Consider the following 18,508-nt stretch of genomic DNA (forward strand, 5'->3'; position numbering starts at 1 on the left):
TTTGCAGGCGCCCCGGTACACGCAGCCATGCCGCGCTGAGAGCGGGGGCACGGCGCCAGCCCCCCTCCTTCCCTCCCTCCCTCTCCTTTCCTCCCTCCCTCTCTCCTTCCTTCCCTCCCTCCCTCTCTCCCTCCCTCCCTCCCTCCCCCAGCGCCGCCGTCCCGAGCCGGGGGCCCCGCCGCCCGCCGCCCCTGCCCGGCCCCGCGCCTCGCCCCGGCCCCGGCCCGGCCCGGCCCGGCCGCCGCCGCCGCCCCCGCCCGCTCGCCCGCCCGCCCGCCCCGGCCGCGTCGGAGGGCCGGCAGCGGGGCTGGATGTGCCCGGCTCCCCCGCGCTGAGGTGGGCAGCGATGCAGAAGGCAGGCGGCAGCTTCGCCTCCGCCGAGAGACACCCGCTCAAGATGGCAGATGTGTGTTGAGTTTGGGGGCTGCGATCTCGCGTCGTTCGTGGCGGCGTTGCCATGAATAACAGGCGTCCTTGCACCGATGGCCCCCATGTACGAAGGTAAGCCCCGGCCCGGCCCGCCCCGCCGGCACCCCCTGGCCCGGCCGCAGCGGGGGAGGGAGGGGGGAGGGGGGGGTCCCCCGCCGCCCGCCGTGCCCCCGGCCGATGTTGCGGGAGGCGGCGGGGCACCATCGCCGTCCCCGGCGCCCGGCGGGAGCGGGGCGAGGCGCGGGTCGCCCCCCGGCTCTGCCGGTCCCCGGCCCCGCGGTCCCGGGCGCTCGGTCCCCGGCGGGGGGCGGTGGGTGAAGTCCGTGCCGGTGCCGAGCAGAACAATGAGGTGGACGGAGCTTGCCTTGCGCCTCCGTGTGTGTGTGTGTCTCTGTGTGTGTTGTGTGCCTGCTGCCTGCCTGCCCCTCGCCGCAGTTCGCATTCCCAGGACCGGCTACCCCTCTCCGTTCGCCGGTTTCCCAGGAGTCTCCCCCGCCGTGGCTCCTCTCCTCCGAGGCGCGGGGACTCCGCGGGCAGCGGCGGTGGGGAACGGGGCTGCTGGAGCTTGCTGTCAGCTCCTCTGGCTTCTGCTTCAGTCCAGCCCGGGCTGCGGCGAGAAGCCCAAGTACCCCAACTTAGTTTCTTTCAGGTTAAAAAAATCACAATAATTGTATATATATACACATTTATATATGTGTGTGTGTGTATATATACGGCTGTGTGCGTTAGATCGATGTGTAGTACAGGGTGTCTGCTCAAAAAGAAAAAATTCAGAGATGTATCGAGGTTAATTTAAATCCCCTCGCGACGCATTTACCCTTCCCCGTCACCCCTCCCGGCTCGGCGCTGCCCGGGGAGCGTTACATAAAGCGGAGGGACATCCCCCGGCGGCCGCGCCATCCCGCCCGGGGGCCGCTCGCTCCGTGGCGGCGGAGACCCGGGCGCGGAGGGGCGCGGGGGGGGTGCGGCACGGGGACACGGCACTTTCCTCCCCATGGCGAGGCCGGTAAAACTTATCTGAGGAGGAAATCGAGCCCGGGCTGCGGCGCCCGCGCGGAGGGCGCTCGGCGGGCGGTGTAAAGTTACCGGTGGCCCGCCGGGTTATTTCTGGGCAGCCCCGGGCTCACCCGCTGTTCGGAGTCCGGACCCCGCCGGAGGCGGGCAGACAAAGAGGAGCATTTTCGTTGGCGCACACGGCACAGCCGGCCCTCCCCGCGCTGGCCGCGGCCGGGCTCGGTGCCGCCGGAGCGCGGGGCCGGCGGGGAGCGGGGCCCGCGGCGGTGCCGGGGCCGGTGCCGGCGGAGGGGCCGCGGCGGGCCCGGGGTGCCGGCCGAGGCCAGCCCGCGGCGGCGCCCTCTGGCGGCCGCGTCTCGCCGCCGAGCGGCCCCGGCCCCGGCCGGGCAGCCCCCTCCGCTCCCCCGCCCCGCGCCCGGGCCGCCCCCGGCGCCTCCCCGGCAGCGGGGCCCCGCCGCGGGAGGGGGAGACCCTCCGCCGGCACCCGGCACGGCGCGGAGCTCGCAGCCCGGGCGCGTACCTGCCCGGCCCCCGCCCGACGGCCCCCGGAGCCGGGCCGGACCGCCCCGCGGTGTGACCGGGCCGGTGAGGCTCGGCCGGCATCGCACCGCCGGCCGCCGAGCTCTCCCGGGCGAACGTCGCCGGCCGGGGGGTCATGCGGCGATGGCTCTGAAGTTCGCTCCTCGCCGGGCCGCATCCGGCGGCGGTGCGGGGCCCCTCGGAGAGCGGCGGCGCCCGGCGGGTCCGTACAGCCGGGGCGGAGCGGCCGCGGAGCCCTGCGGTCAGCCCGGCCGCGCTCCCCTTCCCGGCGCGCCGCAGTGGGCGAGCGCCGGCACGGCCGCCTCCCCGGAGCCGGGCAGGGCAGCGGAGGGGAGGGGAGGAAAGAGGAGAGAGGAGAAGAGGCCTCGGCCACTGCCCGGGCGAGCAGGGCGCCGGCTTCTTCCTGAGGAGGGGGCGGCGGTGCTGCACCGGAGCGTGCGGTGGAAGTTTAGCGGTTCCTTAGAGCATCCTAACTTCAGCGGCGCCCCTGCTTCTGCCTGACTGGAAAAGAGAGCAGATGGGGAAAAATGCCCTGAAAGTGACCCGTAGAAACAAATTCCCCGCAGCAGATACGGACGGGTCTGCGGCCAGGCTCTGCAGCATGCATTAAGCCTCAAAATAGGTGAATATCCTAAATGGCAGCAGCCGGAGATAGCGTAAAGGCTGATAGAAATTGTTTTATCTCTTGTGTTGCTGTATGCTTGCGGGTTAAATTGCTGCTGACTGGCTTCGAGGGAGGTGGAGGAGGGGTTAATGATTGTTTTTCGCCTCCTAGTTGCCATGAGAGGTCCTTAGAATTCCCTGCAATATCTCAGTGCATAGATAAAAACTTATCGCAGAGGATGCAATTTCCTCCTTGGAGGGAGGCAAGGACTGCCATCCTCCCCTGCGAGCCTCACGTTTGTGTGCATAAGCAGTTCGGTCTGTAGCCCTCCTCTGGAGCATCAGGTAGAGTCAGGGCATTGAGGAGAGCACAGGAACCGAGGGCTCGGATCGGCGCTGCGGCGGGCAGACACAGCTCTCGGGTGGCACACATGCACGCCCACCGCCACCACCGCAAGGCAGGCGAGGAGAGGTGAAACCGTATCCCCGCCGTACCGCTTTCAGAACATAGGCTCTTGGACAGAAAAAGCACCCTGGGAGGAAATGTGACACCTCAAAGGCCTTATGAAGTGGTTCCAGTAGAAATTGAAGTGAGTGCTAACATAGAGCACGGGCAGAAAGTCACCCAGCGTTCTCGACGTGCAGGTGAGGGTGGTGCGTGCTTGTGCAGAACAGCTGGCTTAAATACCATTTCTGGGAAGCAGAATGGTGCCTCACCTGATATTAATAGGCGAGGCATGATAAATAAGTGACTATCTGGTGTGAAATCCTCTCCCACACACACTGAGCCAGAATTTTGCCATTTCTTTTAAAGAATTTGGACGTTTTGCTCTTTTTTTTTCTTTTTTTTTTTAAATTTTTTTTCCTGAGTGGTGGAGAGCTTAGCAGCAAAATGAAGGACATAAAAACATAACAAGTGAAACAAACCAGAAGTAACACTGCTGCGCAATGTTTGACCTGGTTTTTAGTTTCATTTGTGAGCTGTACGAGGAAATGAGTTTCAAAGCAGACCTCATCAGGTGTAATCCTACATGGCCTCTGCTCCAGACTTGGGGCAAGCTAGTGGCTGCCATCCTTCTGAGCACCAGAGATGTGGCTTCATCAGGAGGGGCTGTACTGGCTTGGTACAGAGGAGCTGAATGGCTTGAGCCAGGCAAGAACCTGGTTCTCTGGACCCTCTTCTAGGCAGTGTTACTCTCACCTGTGTGCTCACCTTGTGACATTTCCTACTGTGCAGAGAGCAGAGCCAGGCTCTATGGTCCAGGGGAGACCCCAGTTTGAGAGGGGGGATCTGCCAGATAGCACAGGCTGTGGGTGGATTTTTGCCTAGGATGGGTGTCTCCAGTGATTTCCTTGGCGTCTGGTACCTGGCATCCTTCACAATTGCGTAAAGAGAGGTATTTATATGTATTAACCTTTATTTTCTAAACAGTGATTACCTCTGTTTTGGTTTCGTTCGTGTTCGCTTAGCTCCTTACTTATTCTTGACAACTTTGTTGCAATTCAGGGTGTATTTTTAGCAGCCACATCGGTAGTTTTCTATGTGGGTGGCTCATGGAATTAATCTGGGTAATATTTGTAAATTGCACCTCACCACCGGTGCGGCTGCTGGAGCTGAGCACAGGCAGGGACCTGCCTGCACGCTATCCTTGTCACACGTGGGGCCGGGAAAGCCGGAAAATCTGACCCTGTCCTCCTTGTGGATCAGATCCCATTTAATGCTAGAAACAGGCCAGCCCTGCTGGGTTTCGAATGCATCCTTAAATCTCACCAAGGCACACAAAACTTGGTCATCAGGGAGGTGGCCCCAGTGAGGCAGAGTAAAGGTCTTTACCCCAAAGTTCATGCAGGGAGATAACTCAGAGACACTTCCTGTTTATGAAATAATAACCAGAGCTAAAGCTATGTCAGTGCTGGGACTAAAAGCCTAAGTTTTTATTTGCTCAGGATATGGCTATAGCCAGGATAACAGGAAGCCCCCTCCAGTTAAAATTATTGTTCTTATCATGCTGCTGTGTCTAGTGATTAAACAAGTTTGCTATGTAATGGGTGAAAAATGCTGTTTTATTTTCAGAAGGGGAAAGAGCATTGCTGGGACTAGGGGCTGGGATGAGCAGACAAAGAGGCAAGCTCAGTTACCCACCACAGTCATCAGCCCGTGGACTCTGTGCAGTGCATTTCTCTTCGTGGCTGTGACAGGTGGGGAAGACTCACTTGGCTTCAGCTGGACACCTCAGCTGGCCTGGGAAGTGAAATAATTTTCATTTTTCTTATCACTAGTTCTCCCCATTGTTATTTACTGCCCAGTTCTACGTGGTGCTGTCAGACCACTGGATTTGGTTCCATCCAAACGGGATAAGAGTTGCCTGTGCCTGATGTTCACTGTAGGTTCTTCTACTGGTGAGGAACAGCCTGGAGACCTCCTTGATGCCTGTGAGGCTTTGGAACTTAAGCTCAGCCCTGGGAAGTTAGACTGTGTATTTGGAGATAGGTAATGGACTTGGGTGGCTAAATGAATAAGGCCTGATTTTGGCCACATCACAGCAGTAGTGCATGTGAATATTTGGTCAGGGGGACAGTTGGGGAGTCAAATCATGACAGGATTGGTGACCTGGGCCTGGAAGTAAATCCCTGTCCTGATTGTGGACCTCACCAAGTGGGTCCCAGGTGGTGGTGTTAGCACTGTCCTGCCAGATGGTGAGGTCAAGGAAGGGCAGTCACCTTCTGCTCAGACCAGGCTAAGACACCAGATGAGACAGCTTCTTCTAGCTGCAGGACTCAAGGCAACTGTGATAGTGCTGCTCATGGGCAAGACCCCCGAGAAGAGTTTGCCAAGGCATTCAGTGGTTGGCTTAGAGCTGTTATGGTGTCCCCATCCCTGTGTCTGTAGTGAACAGGTAGGCTAAGAGTGGCTTGCTGGGTTTTTTTTTTTAAGGTTCGACACTTTTCCTCTCTGATCCCAATTCAAGAAGATATTTTCAGGTCTGTGCCTAAATTTAAGCTCCCATACAGTGCTGCTGACTTCATTAGGATTGTTTATGTCTTTAAAGCTGGCCGCACGCTGGAGTACCTTTCTGACTCATGGCCTCTATAGCCTAATCACTCCATTTATAAAATGACGTTGTTTCCTCACCCTTGCTAGGAAATATCTGCCCTCTGAATGTGAAATATTATTTATAGATCTTTCTCTTACTTTTGGGAGGAAAACTGGTCGATAACAAGAAGGGAGAATTAAACATTGTTTAGAGAAAAGGTTGTTTCTTGAGCTGTTTACATACCCTAATGTGGACGAAGGTAATTAACGGGAAGCCTTCTCTTTTGAAACTATTTCCCTAGCAGTACAGAATTCACCTTTTCTTTTGAAAATAAACACAGATGATAATTTCACTCCAGACATGGCATTTATCAATATTTTGTCATGCAGGAAGAGCAGAGGTGTGTTACTGCTACCCCTCATTTACAGCATGGAGTGCCCCTGATTACTGCCTCATTTGGCCATGTCAGCAAACTGAGGTCCATCCTCAGGAAAGCACAAGTGCCTCTCTTTGGGGACCACTCCTGAATTCAGGTAGCCTTCAGAATCAGGTAATTTTGATGGCAAAACCACTTCTACTAAGACTTGCCCACGCACGTGAGTGGAGGAGCAGCCTCTGTCTCCGTAGGCCAGCAAAGGCATTTCCACATCTCAAAAACCTGGGAAAATCCAGAGTCAGGAATAAATTAAAAAGCTGTCTGTGCCATTAGGATTTGTTTATCGAATGGAAGTAACAATAAGCTGCAACAGTGTGTATTTATACAATGCTGTATATGTTCAAGGTGCTGCATAAAGAGTGGCTGTCTGATCAGGTCACTGACTGAATGATGCCAAAGAACAGTCTTTTGCTTACTCACAGGGCATGTGCGGAATAGCCAAAGGGAAGCATCTTCAAGAAGTGAACCCTTGAGCTGCTCCTGAGCTAGATTCTGATCCAGATCAGCAGCAGTGTCAGTGAAACCCAGGGAGCTACACAAGGGGAAGCAGGGTCTGCACGTGATGAGTGTGAGCCTGTCTGTGTTGTGTTCTGGAGCAAGAGGGAGATTTATGCTGGGTGATGGATGCCAGAGTTTGCTCCCTTGGTTTTCTTCAGCATCACTGCTGAGTGGCACATACATTTGGAGAAGCTGAAGCTCACTGTATTTACACATTGTTCTCTGTCCCGCTCACCTTCTGGGGCCTGTGCTGACGTCTGTCTCTGGAAGGACAAAATAAGAGCAGTCACATCCAGCTCCTTCCCTGAAAAGCAGGAAAGGTCATCCCACAAGCCATTGGTATTTGCCAGAGATACTTGGGAAACCATGAAGGGCAGCTGCCTTCTCTGTTCTTTATGGATTTCAATCCATAAAGGTGCTAGCAAGACCTGAAACAGTGGTGTCACCTGGCAGAACCCTGCAGGCTAACATCCCCTTTGGTCCTGAAGGCTGATAACTTGGGCTCTGGACTATGCTTAAATGCCAAAGAAACTTACTTCTCACCAAAATCATTTAAATCATAGGGAATGGCCAAAGGAAAGATTTTTTAAAAGCAGAATATCAAATGCCTGTCCAGCATGTTAAGAGGCTTGCCCAGCATACTCCCCATGTATGGACAGTCCACAGCATGTCCAGGCTGTCGTCGTTGCCCTTTGCTTTGTTACTTAAAGGATTTTACCCCCTCTGTAACTCCTCTCTGCTTTGCTTGCTCTGATTCATTGTCCTTTTAACTGTGGGTGTAGGAAGACTATTCCTTTGTCTTTGTCACATCCCTCCTTTTATGTTTCTTAGGCGAAATCATATCTTGAACACGTTCTACAGCTCTTTCTTTTGTATCTTTTCCCCTTCACCTCTGACCATTCTCCTGGTTCTCTGTGCTCCCTGCAGCTGGTCCATCTCTCTCTTGAGTGGCACTGCTAGAGCACAGTGCTGTATTTGGGTCCTGTGCTGGTCAAGGAGAGCAGAAGTGTTCCTTTGTGTCTGTTACAGTCAGTGGTCCTACTTGGTTTAACTTCTGCATTATAACGTCGTTCATCTCTGTGCAGCTTGTGATGTGCTGTGGCTCACAGATCCTGTCCAAGAAGTCTGATGCCTCATGAACCATTTTCTATCCTACATGTGTGGAGGTAGACTTTCCTACCTGAGTCTGTGATTTTTGATCTGTCCCATTTGAATGTCATCCTGTACCCTTCAATTTGTCATGATTATTTTGAATTATCTAATTCCCCCGATTTTGCAATCCTGCTTGATGTCACCTGCCAATTTAAAGAGCACAATCTCTGTTTATTCACCGATGTAAGCTTTGTTGTCACTTCTGCAGCCCCAAATATAAAGTACAGAAGAGAAGAAATGGTTTCATATAATCCAGAAAGAGAACCTCGTCCACAAAATATAAAAGAAACTGGAAAACACACACAACACTTGGCATTGTTTTCATACCTATTCTTTTACTCTACTTTGGTGCTTTTAAGGTGTTCCTAATAACAGTTGTATTTGCTGTGCCAAGCAAAAGCAGAACCTTACTGTACTAGGCATGACATTGACGTGAAGGGGTAGATAGTTACCATCCCAAAGGATTTGCATTTCATATAGATACAGACACAGGAGGGTGCATCATGCAAATTGTCGGGACACTTTTCAGGAGAGGAAATCAGAATGTGTGGGTTTTCCACAACATTTGTGACAGAGGTTGCTCTGGGAAAGGAAAGGGTGGGCTTAAGATTGAGAAGGATATGTCAGTAGGTCAGGAACAGGAGGAGAGAGACATGGGGAACAAAGATGAGGGCAAGTGACTGTAACAGAATAGAGGGAGATGATCCCTGAGATCTTCAGGGGCTGAGGCTGTCGCAGCCAAGGCTGGCAGGAACGGAAAATTGAGTGAAATGCTGAAGATTCCATCTTGGACTGTTTCTGCAGTTGCCCTTACTGACTTCAGTCTCTCCCACTCTCTTCAGACTTCAGTCTCTCCCAGTTTTATTCCCCTGGAGTTGTTTCTAACATCTTTGGAAGAGAAGGTGAGCGAGGACAGGAGACACTGCCTATACTGTAATGCTCACAGGCAGAACAGACAGTCTCTCTGGGCATTTCCCATGTGGAGCTGACACCAGAGGCAAAACTGATGCTGTGGCATTCACTTAAAATCTCTGATCCCACTCACCATCTGATGGGACAGAGATTTTCTGAAGCACCAGCACTTCTCGTTGATCTGAGATCCTTGTGCTTTCCTCCTTCTCTGCCATTGCTCTTCCCATGACAGTGGTGTCTATGCAGGACAAATCTGATGTGCCATCCTCCTTCCTCCAAAATTCATGTTGAATTTTCCCTCAGCCTGCACATGATGTCTTTAAGGACATACATGACTGCCCTGTCATCTCTGTCATCATGTCTGCTCTACTCTCACCATCAGTCGGGATGGCCAAAAAAAGTTACAAGCACAGAGACCCAGTCATCAGCACCTGAGCTTTTGGGTGAAAACCACATGTGCATCCTCCTGCACGTGGGTGTGCATGGCACATCTCAAGCATGTGAGGCTCAGCACACTGTTCTCTCTAGTAGCACTTCAGGTGTGTCAGTGTGTTTGGCAGTGAGTCTGTAAGGTTGTGGTCTTGCTCTTGGGTGAAGAGAGCAAGAAGAGCTCTTTTTTTGCTTATAGTTAGGGGTCAGGTTGTTTGTTTGCTACTGGATGTGATCCAGTGGATTCAGCATGTCTTTGTGCAGAGAGGAAGCAGCAGAGAGGAAGCAGTCTAGGAGGTTCCTGGAGTGTGTGGAAGATAACTTCCTGACCCAGCTGGTGGGTGAGCCGCTGAAGGAAGGCTCCCTGCTGCGCCTGTGTCATGCAGACAGAGAAGGACTTGAGGTGATGGGGTGTTTGGAGGCTGCTTTGGGCACACTGGTTGGTTTTCAGTGCTCAAGAAGTGAGGAGGGGGCTCAGCAGAAGGGACTTCAGAACAGGGCAGACTCTGGCCTGTTTAGGAGACAGATTGATAGAGTTCCTTGGGACAGACCTGAGTGACAAAGGAGTCCAGGAAGGCTGCGTGTTCTCCAAGAAACAAATCTTAAAGGCACAGAGCGCTAACAGAAAGACATTGAAGTGCTGGTGCGTGTCCAGAGAAGGGCAGCAAAGGAAGGATCTTGTGTGCAAGACTTAGGAGGAGCAGCTGAGAGAGATGGGTTGGTTTAGCATGCAGAAAAGGAGGCTCAGGGGAGACCTTATCTTTCTCTACCACCACCTGAAAGGAGCTTGTAATGAGGTGGTGGGCAGCCTCTTTCCACAGGTAACAAGTGACAAGACAAGAGGAAGCTACCTCAAGTTGTACCAGGGAAAATGTAGATTGGATGTTATGAAAAATTTCCTTATGGAAAGGGTTTGTCAAGCACTGGAACAGGCTGCCCAGGGAAGTGTTGGTATTTAAAAATCTCTGGAGGTATTTAAAAGATGTAAAGATGTGGTTCTAGGGGACACAGTTGTGCACTTGGCAGTGTTTGGTTAACTGTTGGTCTCAGTGATCTTAGAGGTCATTTTCAACCTAAGGAATGTTATGGTTCTGTTTATTTTTGCTTGAGGATGTGAGGGTTTTTTCTAGTTCCAGGTTGTAGAGGCATACACAGGATGGGGAATAGCCAGCAAGCTCCCTGACTACTGGCTGCATTGATGGGGTGCTCACTTCAGCAGGGAATGTTACATCAGATGATGGAGCAGCTTGGTGAAGACTTGGACTCTAGCAGCAATACTCAGAGAATATCCACTCCCAGAAAACTTGCTGAACAAAGAAAGTTTGTTTTTTTCAGGAAGGTCCTTTAGCTTGCCCAGAGTATTTTTACTTCTAGGCAAAATTTGTAAGCATCCTTTATTTTTAAAGTGTGGTTTGTATTCTGCTCTTGTCTGCAACAACTCCAGCACATCGATGTATTTATCTTTTGCTTGTTAACACTTACCATTCCTGGAACATCTCCTGCTCAGCAGCTGTTTGTAGGTGGTTTTTTTTTTCCTCTCCCATCATCTTGTACCTTTCCTTCCTGTTCAAGGCATCTATAAACCTCTTGTAGTGACATCATAGCTGTTTCCATAGCAACAGATTATGATACTAGAACAGAGGATAATATCAAACAGGAGGAGGAAGAGATAAATTATGGTGTTTGTGTGCGTGTGTCTGAGGGCTTGATTATATTCCTACATCTCTTCCAAGGATGTTGTCTGCCTAGCTTCTTCTCTGTTTATCTTACATGCCTTTTAAAGGTTAGGAAAATGTGAAGGAAAAAAGATCTAGAGGTCAGAACAATACAGACGCATATTTTTGATGGTCTCTGTGTAAACCTAGTAGGCTGAGATTTATTTTTTTACCTCTGGTAGCTCTCCTGTGTCTCCTGAGAGTAGTCTGGAGAAAACTTAGAGGCACAACAATCCCTAGGTATGGCATCACTTTCACTTTAATTACCAATTATTCATAGCCACGAGCAGCTGGGATCCAAAGTCAAGGATCTCTGTGCTGCAGATTTTCCAAAAAATGGACAACTGTGACATGGCATTGCCATGAGAACACACAACTGTGTTTGAGAAGGGATGTGACAGGTGCTCAGATCAGCCAGAAGGGGCATGGGGAGAAGAGGGACATGTACCCAGAAGGATATCAGGGGGACTGTGATCTCTAGACTGTGATCTGAGTGATCTGAGCCTCATCCCAGGGTTAGCTTTTCACCGTGGTGTTTGTGGAAGAGCTATGCCAGGATGGGTTGTGGGCTGGTTTTTGCCCATCTGTGTGGTTCTTCCATGGCTTTGGGCTATCCCTCTGTCAGGAGCTGACAGCAGCAGGATTGCAGAAGGGTGAGTGCCCACATTGCTCCATATGTATGATGGCAGGAAGGCTGTTTGCTTTAAGCAATAGGCTGGAGGAGAAGAAAGTCCAGCTAAAATACATGGTGTTTTATTTTCTCCTAGGCAGCATTTAGTGTTGACAAATTCCACATAGATTGGCAAGGATTTTCAGCAGGTCTCTGGTTTACCTCCAGACAGTGGTAATTTCCAGCCATCATTGCTACTTTCCTATTTAGATGTTAGACTTCAAAAGCTGGAGGAAAAAAATACCAAGAAAACCGTCTTTGATATCCTCATAGCTCTGTGTGTGTGTGCAACCTTTAGTCTTCCTCTTGTGGCAGAATTTCTGGGGAGTTAAACAGCCATTACTAGTCCTTAGAATACCTGGAGTAGAGTTGTGTGTAACTGGAAAATCTCTGGTGACACGCTTGATCTCCTTAGCACTGACAAACAGAACTGATCCCACCTTGAGGCCCCGTGGTGCCCCAGGGAGGAGGGAACTGGAGGGATCTGAGCCCAGCAGTGCCAGGTGATGTGGCAGCTTGCCTTGACAATCCAGCTGGCTGGGGCAGTGTGCAATGGTGTTCTCTCCATTATGGGAATGCACCACACAATAAGCAACAGAAAAATGCTGGGATGAGGTGATGCCCATCCTCCAGCTCCCAATGTGTCAGTGCACAGGAACTTTCTGGTAGCTGGGCAGGCTGCTGGTGTGCTTGCTGGTGATGCAGAGTGAAGTTTTTGGTCGAGCTTAGTGTTGCCAGAATGGAGAGAAGGTGGCAGATCATACAAATTGCCTGAGTCACTCAAACTTGGCAAGTTAGAGCTGTACAGAAGGCATGAGAGCACACAAGACCTTGGCAGGGATTAGTAAAGTCACCTTAATGGAAGCTTATTGGGAGCCAGTAGAGACCACAGAGGGCTGGTTGGGTGTGCTTCCCCTGCAAGCACCCACATGGCACACCGGCCCAGCTTCAGAACAGGCTGACATTGTCCTGTGGGGAGCACACTGCCACAATCAGGCCTCAGGGTGATGGAGGTTAGGGAAGTGGCAACAAGGTCCTTTGTGGAGAGATGAGAGATCACAACGTTTTCTGTGAAACCAAATTAAAACACAAAGACAGCTGTTGGCTACAGCCAGTTTGTGGATAGCATGGAGAAACCAAAGACCTCATAAATCCTCCAAGTCTACAAAGAAACTGGGGATCACATTTTTTCATGACTACAATAAAAAAACTTCTTCATCTCTTCTAGCACAATCAATGGCACAACCAGAAACCTGCCTTCTCCCCTAACTCCCACTCTTCATTCTTTCAACAGCAGAATATGTGTGTGTATTTAGCAAGTGCAGATAAGAAACAGGCTGCAACCCCCGTTTTAAAATAGCTGCACCACCTGGAAAGGACATGTGAGACCCAGACACAAGCGTATCCCATTGATGATGACAGTGCTTCTCTTTCAGTGTCATTTTCCTGTCGCTTATCTGAGGCTGTGAGCACCTGTGCCATGAAAGTGAACCTTGCAAAAGTCTGTGCTGCCTGGGAGCACGTGCGAGTCAGAAGGGACAGCAGGTGCTGTTCTTGAGCACTGTTTGTGAGAGCACAGGTGGAAGAATGTCTGTGTGTATGTGGGACTCCTTCCATGTGTGTAGGCACCTCTAGGAGTGTACACACGTGTTTGGTGTGGCTTCATCCCCTTTGTCTATGGGCCTGATTCTCCTTAGCGCTGTTACACCATTTTTCTAACAAACTGTATTCATAGCAGGGCTCTTTTCCACTGCAGTGAATGAAGAAGGGAGATTTATTATAAATATAAATTAGGCTTTGTGTGTGTTTGTGAGCTGTCACAGCCTGTGCAGGAGGAAATATAAACAAGGTGAATGCAGGGTGTTTATGTGGAGCGATGCTGTGGCAGAGCATGTGTTGGCAGGAGTGCTGTCTGCAGTCTCTGCATAAGGGCTTGTGTTGCCAGTGTGAGCATGGAGCACTGTAAATCACAGTGTGTTCAGGAGGGGACACTGCCACTCTGCCTGTAAAAGGCAGGAAGAGATTTTTTTTTTCAAGCAATGTGACTTTTCAGGCTGAACAAAAGGGTTACTAGGAATCCACGCTTGAGAAAAATATCATTCCAGACATTCTGCTGGAGGATGATCTGTAATCCACATCCACCAGCTCATCTCTATCCTGGTGCAGAACAGCTGCATGGCAGGCATCTTTGATGCATCTTCTCCCAGTGCCAGGTTTTGGTGGCCCAACTGGACCAGTTCACTGCTACTGCTCTGTCTCTGTATCCTCAGTTATCTGAGACTTCAGCCAGTGGTGGGATGTCACTGGGGTCTGTGTGCAAGTACAGTATCCCCTGAGGAATCTGTATCCCTTCAGATGTGTTTACTGTACCTCTTACAATGTATCTAATGTAGGTGAGGCTACCTCAGTAAAGGAGCTGTATCTTCTCCAGTATCTCTGCTGCTGGGCACCTGAATCCTGGCTTTGTGCATGCTCAGCCATGAGCTCAAGATACAGAGTGTGGAGTTCCCCTCTTCAGGACCAGTCTTGGCTTAAAAGTTATTTCATGTTCCTCTAAAATCACTGCTGTTTCCCGGAGGAGCACTTGAGTCATTACCAATCTTTGCATTTCCTCTCAGCCAGGAAGGGTTGAAGGGGTTTCAGGAAGAGGATGCTTTACGAGGAGACGTCTGCGTTCCCTTGCCATGCCCTGTTGCAGACAGACACAGAGACTCCTGCCAAAAAGCTGCTGCCTGTAGAAAATAAAGAGTGAGGGAAAAAGAAGATGGGATGTGAGTGAATGGCAGGAGAGGGCATGATTTCAGGTGGGGATGCCTAGTGTTTTTCATACCATGTACAATAAAGCAGATGCTTGTGGCAGCACTGATGATGAGCTAGGAAGTGTGTTTCCTTGTTTCCTAGCCACAGTTGTTACATGGCATCCCTGGAGCAAGTTGCAGGTTTTCATGTGGGTTTTGTTGTGGTTGTTACTCCTGTCCTTCTTGCACTCTTGCTATTGCAGGGCTTGTGAAGGGGATGGGACTCTTATTCTCCTGGTGTGTTTTGTGTCCTTTCTCCTGTTCCTGGCAGCTTCTTCCCCTGTGCTGCCCCCTCCCCAGCCCTGTCATATTCAGGTGTCCTTGCTGGAAGGTGACCAGCCCCCCTGAGGTGTTCATGGCCGTGCCCTGTATTGAGAACGTGCTGACTTCATGTGGGAGCTCAGTGCTGCATGTCAGGCACCCCAACCCATGGCTGGAGGGGTTGTGGTCACCCTAGGGCTCAAGGTGAGCCATGGGGGACCAGCAGAGATCTGGAGGAGGAAGAAGAGCACAGGCTTGATCACAGAGGTAAAACATTCTGTGATTACCACAAAATGCTTGCTGAAAAGATGGATATTGGGGGTTATTTGGCTAGCTGAGGCAAGGGAAGCAGAAGCCTGTCCTGGTGATCTGAGCCCTCCTGTTTTACCCTCCAGGGACGTGGGAAGGGCTGCAGGGATCAAGGTGCTCCCCATCCCCTGCTCAGGGTGTCTGGGTGGATGGACTGCCTGCCAGGCTGCCTGCAGGACACTCATCCCCTTTTCAGGGGGAAGTGCAACCCAGCAGCACATGAGAGCTGTGAAATCCAGCCCTGTGTTGGGACAGGCTGCACTTAAGCCCCGTGTAAGCCCTAATTTGAAGGCTTAAAGGGAGCTGAAGTGTGACACTGAATGCTGTGTCTGAGCTTCACCCTTCTGAGCCACAGCAGCCTCTCAGGAGAGGAATCAAGGGGCAGGACAGCCTCTGCCTTCCCAGCTGGGCCAGGAGCCTTCAGCTGAACTTGGTTCCAGCAGAAGTGTTGGATTTCATTGGGTTTTAAACTGTAAATGTGATAAATCATGGCTGGCAGTTCTGAGTGCTGTGACTTGCACTGTATGCCCAAAGAAGCTGTTGCAGTAACAGGCCTGTTCTGGCAGTCCAGCAGGTCTGCATCTGTCTAGGTGTGTTCATCCCTATAGTTCTGCCCCTGATAACTGCTTTTCATCTCTCCAGCCTGGTCACTGCTTCTCTCTGCAGGCTGGTAGCAGGTAACAGCACCTCTGTGAAGGCTCCTGAAGGCCACATAGCCACTGTGGTGGTCCTCTGTCACAGGAGCCCCCCTTCCCTCTCATGCTTGTGCCCCCTTCTCCCCACACTTGCTGTCTGCAAAGGGACCCCTTCTGTCTGGTGCCCCTTGGGGGGATGTGTGGCTGCCCATGCTGCTGGGGTGGGTGAGCTGCCCAGCACAAGGTTAGTCACAGCAGGCTCACTGCTTCATCCTTTCTGATTTGCAGCTATAGTGCTTGTTTATTTCTTTGTGCCAAGTATTGTTGCTTTCACTTAGGGTCACTTCAGCAAGGCATGTCTTCATTTATTTCAGAGTCTGGTCACTGCTCAAAGCACAGCCAGAGTTTTAAGAAAGGCACAGAGTGTGCAGTGCTACACATGGGCTTGGAGGGGCATTTTGACAAGGGGCAAATCTGTGTCCATATAGTTCCTAAAGGTGGTGGCCCCCAGCCTCGTGCCTGCTGTATTGCTGGGAAGCACAAATGTGCATCTGTGTGTCCATACAGACCTGTCCCTGGAAGTGTCCTGTGACACAGTGTCCATCCTCCTCTCCCAGCCACGGCTGTGGGACTTTGGCCAGTACACCAGAGAAAATATCCCTGGTGTTTTTCAACCTCTACAAGAAAACAGATTGTTTTTAAGTCAAAGCTAAGACTGTAGCACTTGCTGGAGGCTGGAAGGTAACTGTAAATCCTGGGTCTCATTTGCACAAACACATTTGGTTCCAATCCTTAAGGGCATTTTCCCTTCCTCTGCTTATGCCTGTGTTTCAGAAACATGTAAATTTTGTTTGGATTTGTTTTTTTCAAAACACTGCAAAATGTGGGAGGGGGGGCTTTTAAATTACATTTGGCACAGAAGGGATAAGGAGTATTCTGGATGCTCCACTGGGTAGGAATCCGTGGATGGTTGTCATTTAGGCTCTGTCAGTGGGAAATGCTGAGGAGACTGCATACACCAGGAGAGTAGTAGTGATCTTTGAAGTCACTTACTTGTAAGTTTGCTGCTCAGATCAGACCTCTCAGCTTTCTCCTGGCCCAGCACAGGAGACCCCACACAGTGGGTCTTGTTTCAGGTGTGAACCTTATCTGCAGGGTCATTTGATGGATAAATGTCCTGTCACGTGAAGGGGTACAGGCTCTATTACAAGGTTGCCACAGGAGTGGGAGGTGACACTGGCCAGTCCAGGGCAGAGACCTGCAAGATGCCCCTGCTGCTGTGGCTATCCCTTTTGTGTCAAGGTCCATGGAGTGAAGAAAAGGGGCTTGATTTATGCCCTGAAGAAGCTGGAGGTGCAGATCTACCCAGGAGCTCAGGAGGAGGCAGCATGGCGGTGATTGCTGGCTTTGCTGGGGGTCACTAAGTGATGGCACATTTATACTGCTGAAGGCCTTACCCCCTAGCAGAGGTTTTGTTCACACTTACTGGCTGCTTACCAGATATCAAAATTGTTTAAAAGAGCAACAAGCCAGCTAAGACAGCCTGTAAGGTGAGGATGAGGCTGGGCTACCCTGCTGTGGTTCCCTCTGGGAAGGCAGGAGGACCGTGCTGGCAGGGGTGTGTGGTGGGAGCTCTGCACCAGCATGGGTCATGCAGTGTGTGCTTCATGCTCTGCTTCCAGAACTGCCAGCTCTGTGTCTTTCACCTGCACCGGCTCCCTCGGAGGAAAGAACCAAAGGAGAGTTGGTGGCTTGTCTGCACAGAGCCTGGCTGCTGTAGGAGAGGTTTGTGTCCTCTCCCACCTTTTAGCCAGAAGGAATGCATGTGCTTGGGGGCTTCTGCATGCTCTCTTGCCATGCTGATGGGTTTCATGACACGACTTTTAGCACCTGAGGATAGGTGTGAAAAGGGAGGAGGTAGAGAAGTAGGAGGTGGAGGTGGTGTGAGTTAATACAAGACCCAGTGGGAAGCAGCAGCAGGCAGTATTATTTCTGTGGTTTGAGCCAAAACTTTCTCTCTCTCTCTCTCTCACACACTCATTAAATTACAACTAATGCAAGTAGCATTGTGAAGGAGGAATTTGGGAACTGTCGTTCATCATCCAATCGTTTGTAACTTATGTGCTGCTCAGTGCCGTAGCCCATAGCCTTGCTGAGAAGTAATTCACTTGGTATTTGCAGGCATGACATGCATGCCATAAGAATTCCACTGTTAGCATTATGCCAGCATTAGTGAGAGGATATGAAAATAAATGATGAGCTTTTGTTTTTCATGATTAAGTCCAGGCTTTTCGCTCATCTTGCTTTTTTTCCCCTCCCTGCATCTGTGAAAAGAGGGGCCTCTCTGTTCTTTTTGCTTTCAGATCAGGCAGGTTGTGCCCTCACTCTCCCAGATCCCCCATCTTCCTTCCAGACCAGCACCCTTTTGCTGCTCCCTCCAGCTGTCTCCTCTGGGTTTGGAGATCAGCTGCAGCAGTCCTTTAAATTGCTGTAGGGTATTCCCACAGAATGATACGACATCAGAGTATTTTGTATACTCTCAGTATTTTGTTATGGGCCTACAGAACTGTTTCGCCCTCACCATCCCTCAAGGGGACCAAGCCCTGCTCTTCATGGTTGCACTGGAAGGTTCAGACTTCAGTAGTGGGTCAGCAGTTGGTACTTTCAGGTCATCCACAAGCCTTAAGTGACTCTTCTATTGTTAAAAAGAGGGAGAACTCTTGAGGCAGCTGTCAGCCTGAATGTGCAGGAGCAGAGCTGAGCAGCCTCTGTCAGTGGCCAGCACTTAAAAGACGTCCACGAGGCAGAACGAGAAGGATCTGTGACCCACAGTTGTGAGAGGCATCCCTGTCCATTCCTGTGGGGTTTCCTGTGTTTCCTCCTGAGCTCTGTATGTGCAAAGGACTTAAACATTACAGGGGAGTGAGGTAGTTAAGTGTTATTTATTCCTGGTTTTGAGTGGGGGTGGCCAAAGAAGAAAGCATAGCAGTTTCAGAGATGACCCCTGTTTCTGGAGTCATCAATTCATGAGGCTTATTTAAGCTGTCACACAAACACCCACCTGCGCAAAAT

The 18,508-nt window shown here is 51.2% G+C and overlaps 1 protein-coding gene across 2 annotated transcripts in view; it reads left to right on the forward strand.

Moving 5' to 3' along the window:
- Positions 1–253: 253 nt before the first annotated feature.
- HIPK2 (homeodomain interacting protein kinase 2) overlaps positions 254–18,508 on the forward strand; it is a 127,400-nt gene continuing 109,145 nt past the window's right edge. For both annotated transcript variants that reach the window (XM_030961069.1, XM_030961070.1), the window contains exon 1: positions 254–501. In XM_030961069.1, coding sequence (XP_030816929.1) covers positions 483–501 — 19 coding nt within the window. In that variant the 5' untranslated portion in view covers positions 254–482. The remainder of the gene's footprint in view (positions 502–18,508) is intronic.

The sequence above is a fragment of the Camarhynchus parvulus genome, chromosome 1A (genome assembly GCF_901933205.1).
Source record: "Camarhynchus parvulus chromosome 1A, STF_HiC, whole genome shotgun sequence".
Taxonomy (NCBI): domain Eukaryota; kingdom Metazoa; phylum Chordata; class Aves; order Passeriformes; family Thraupidae; genus Camarhynchus; species Camarhynchus parvulus.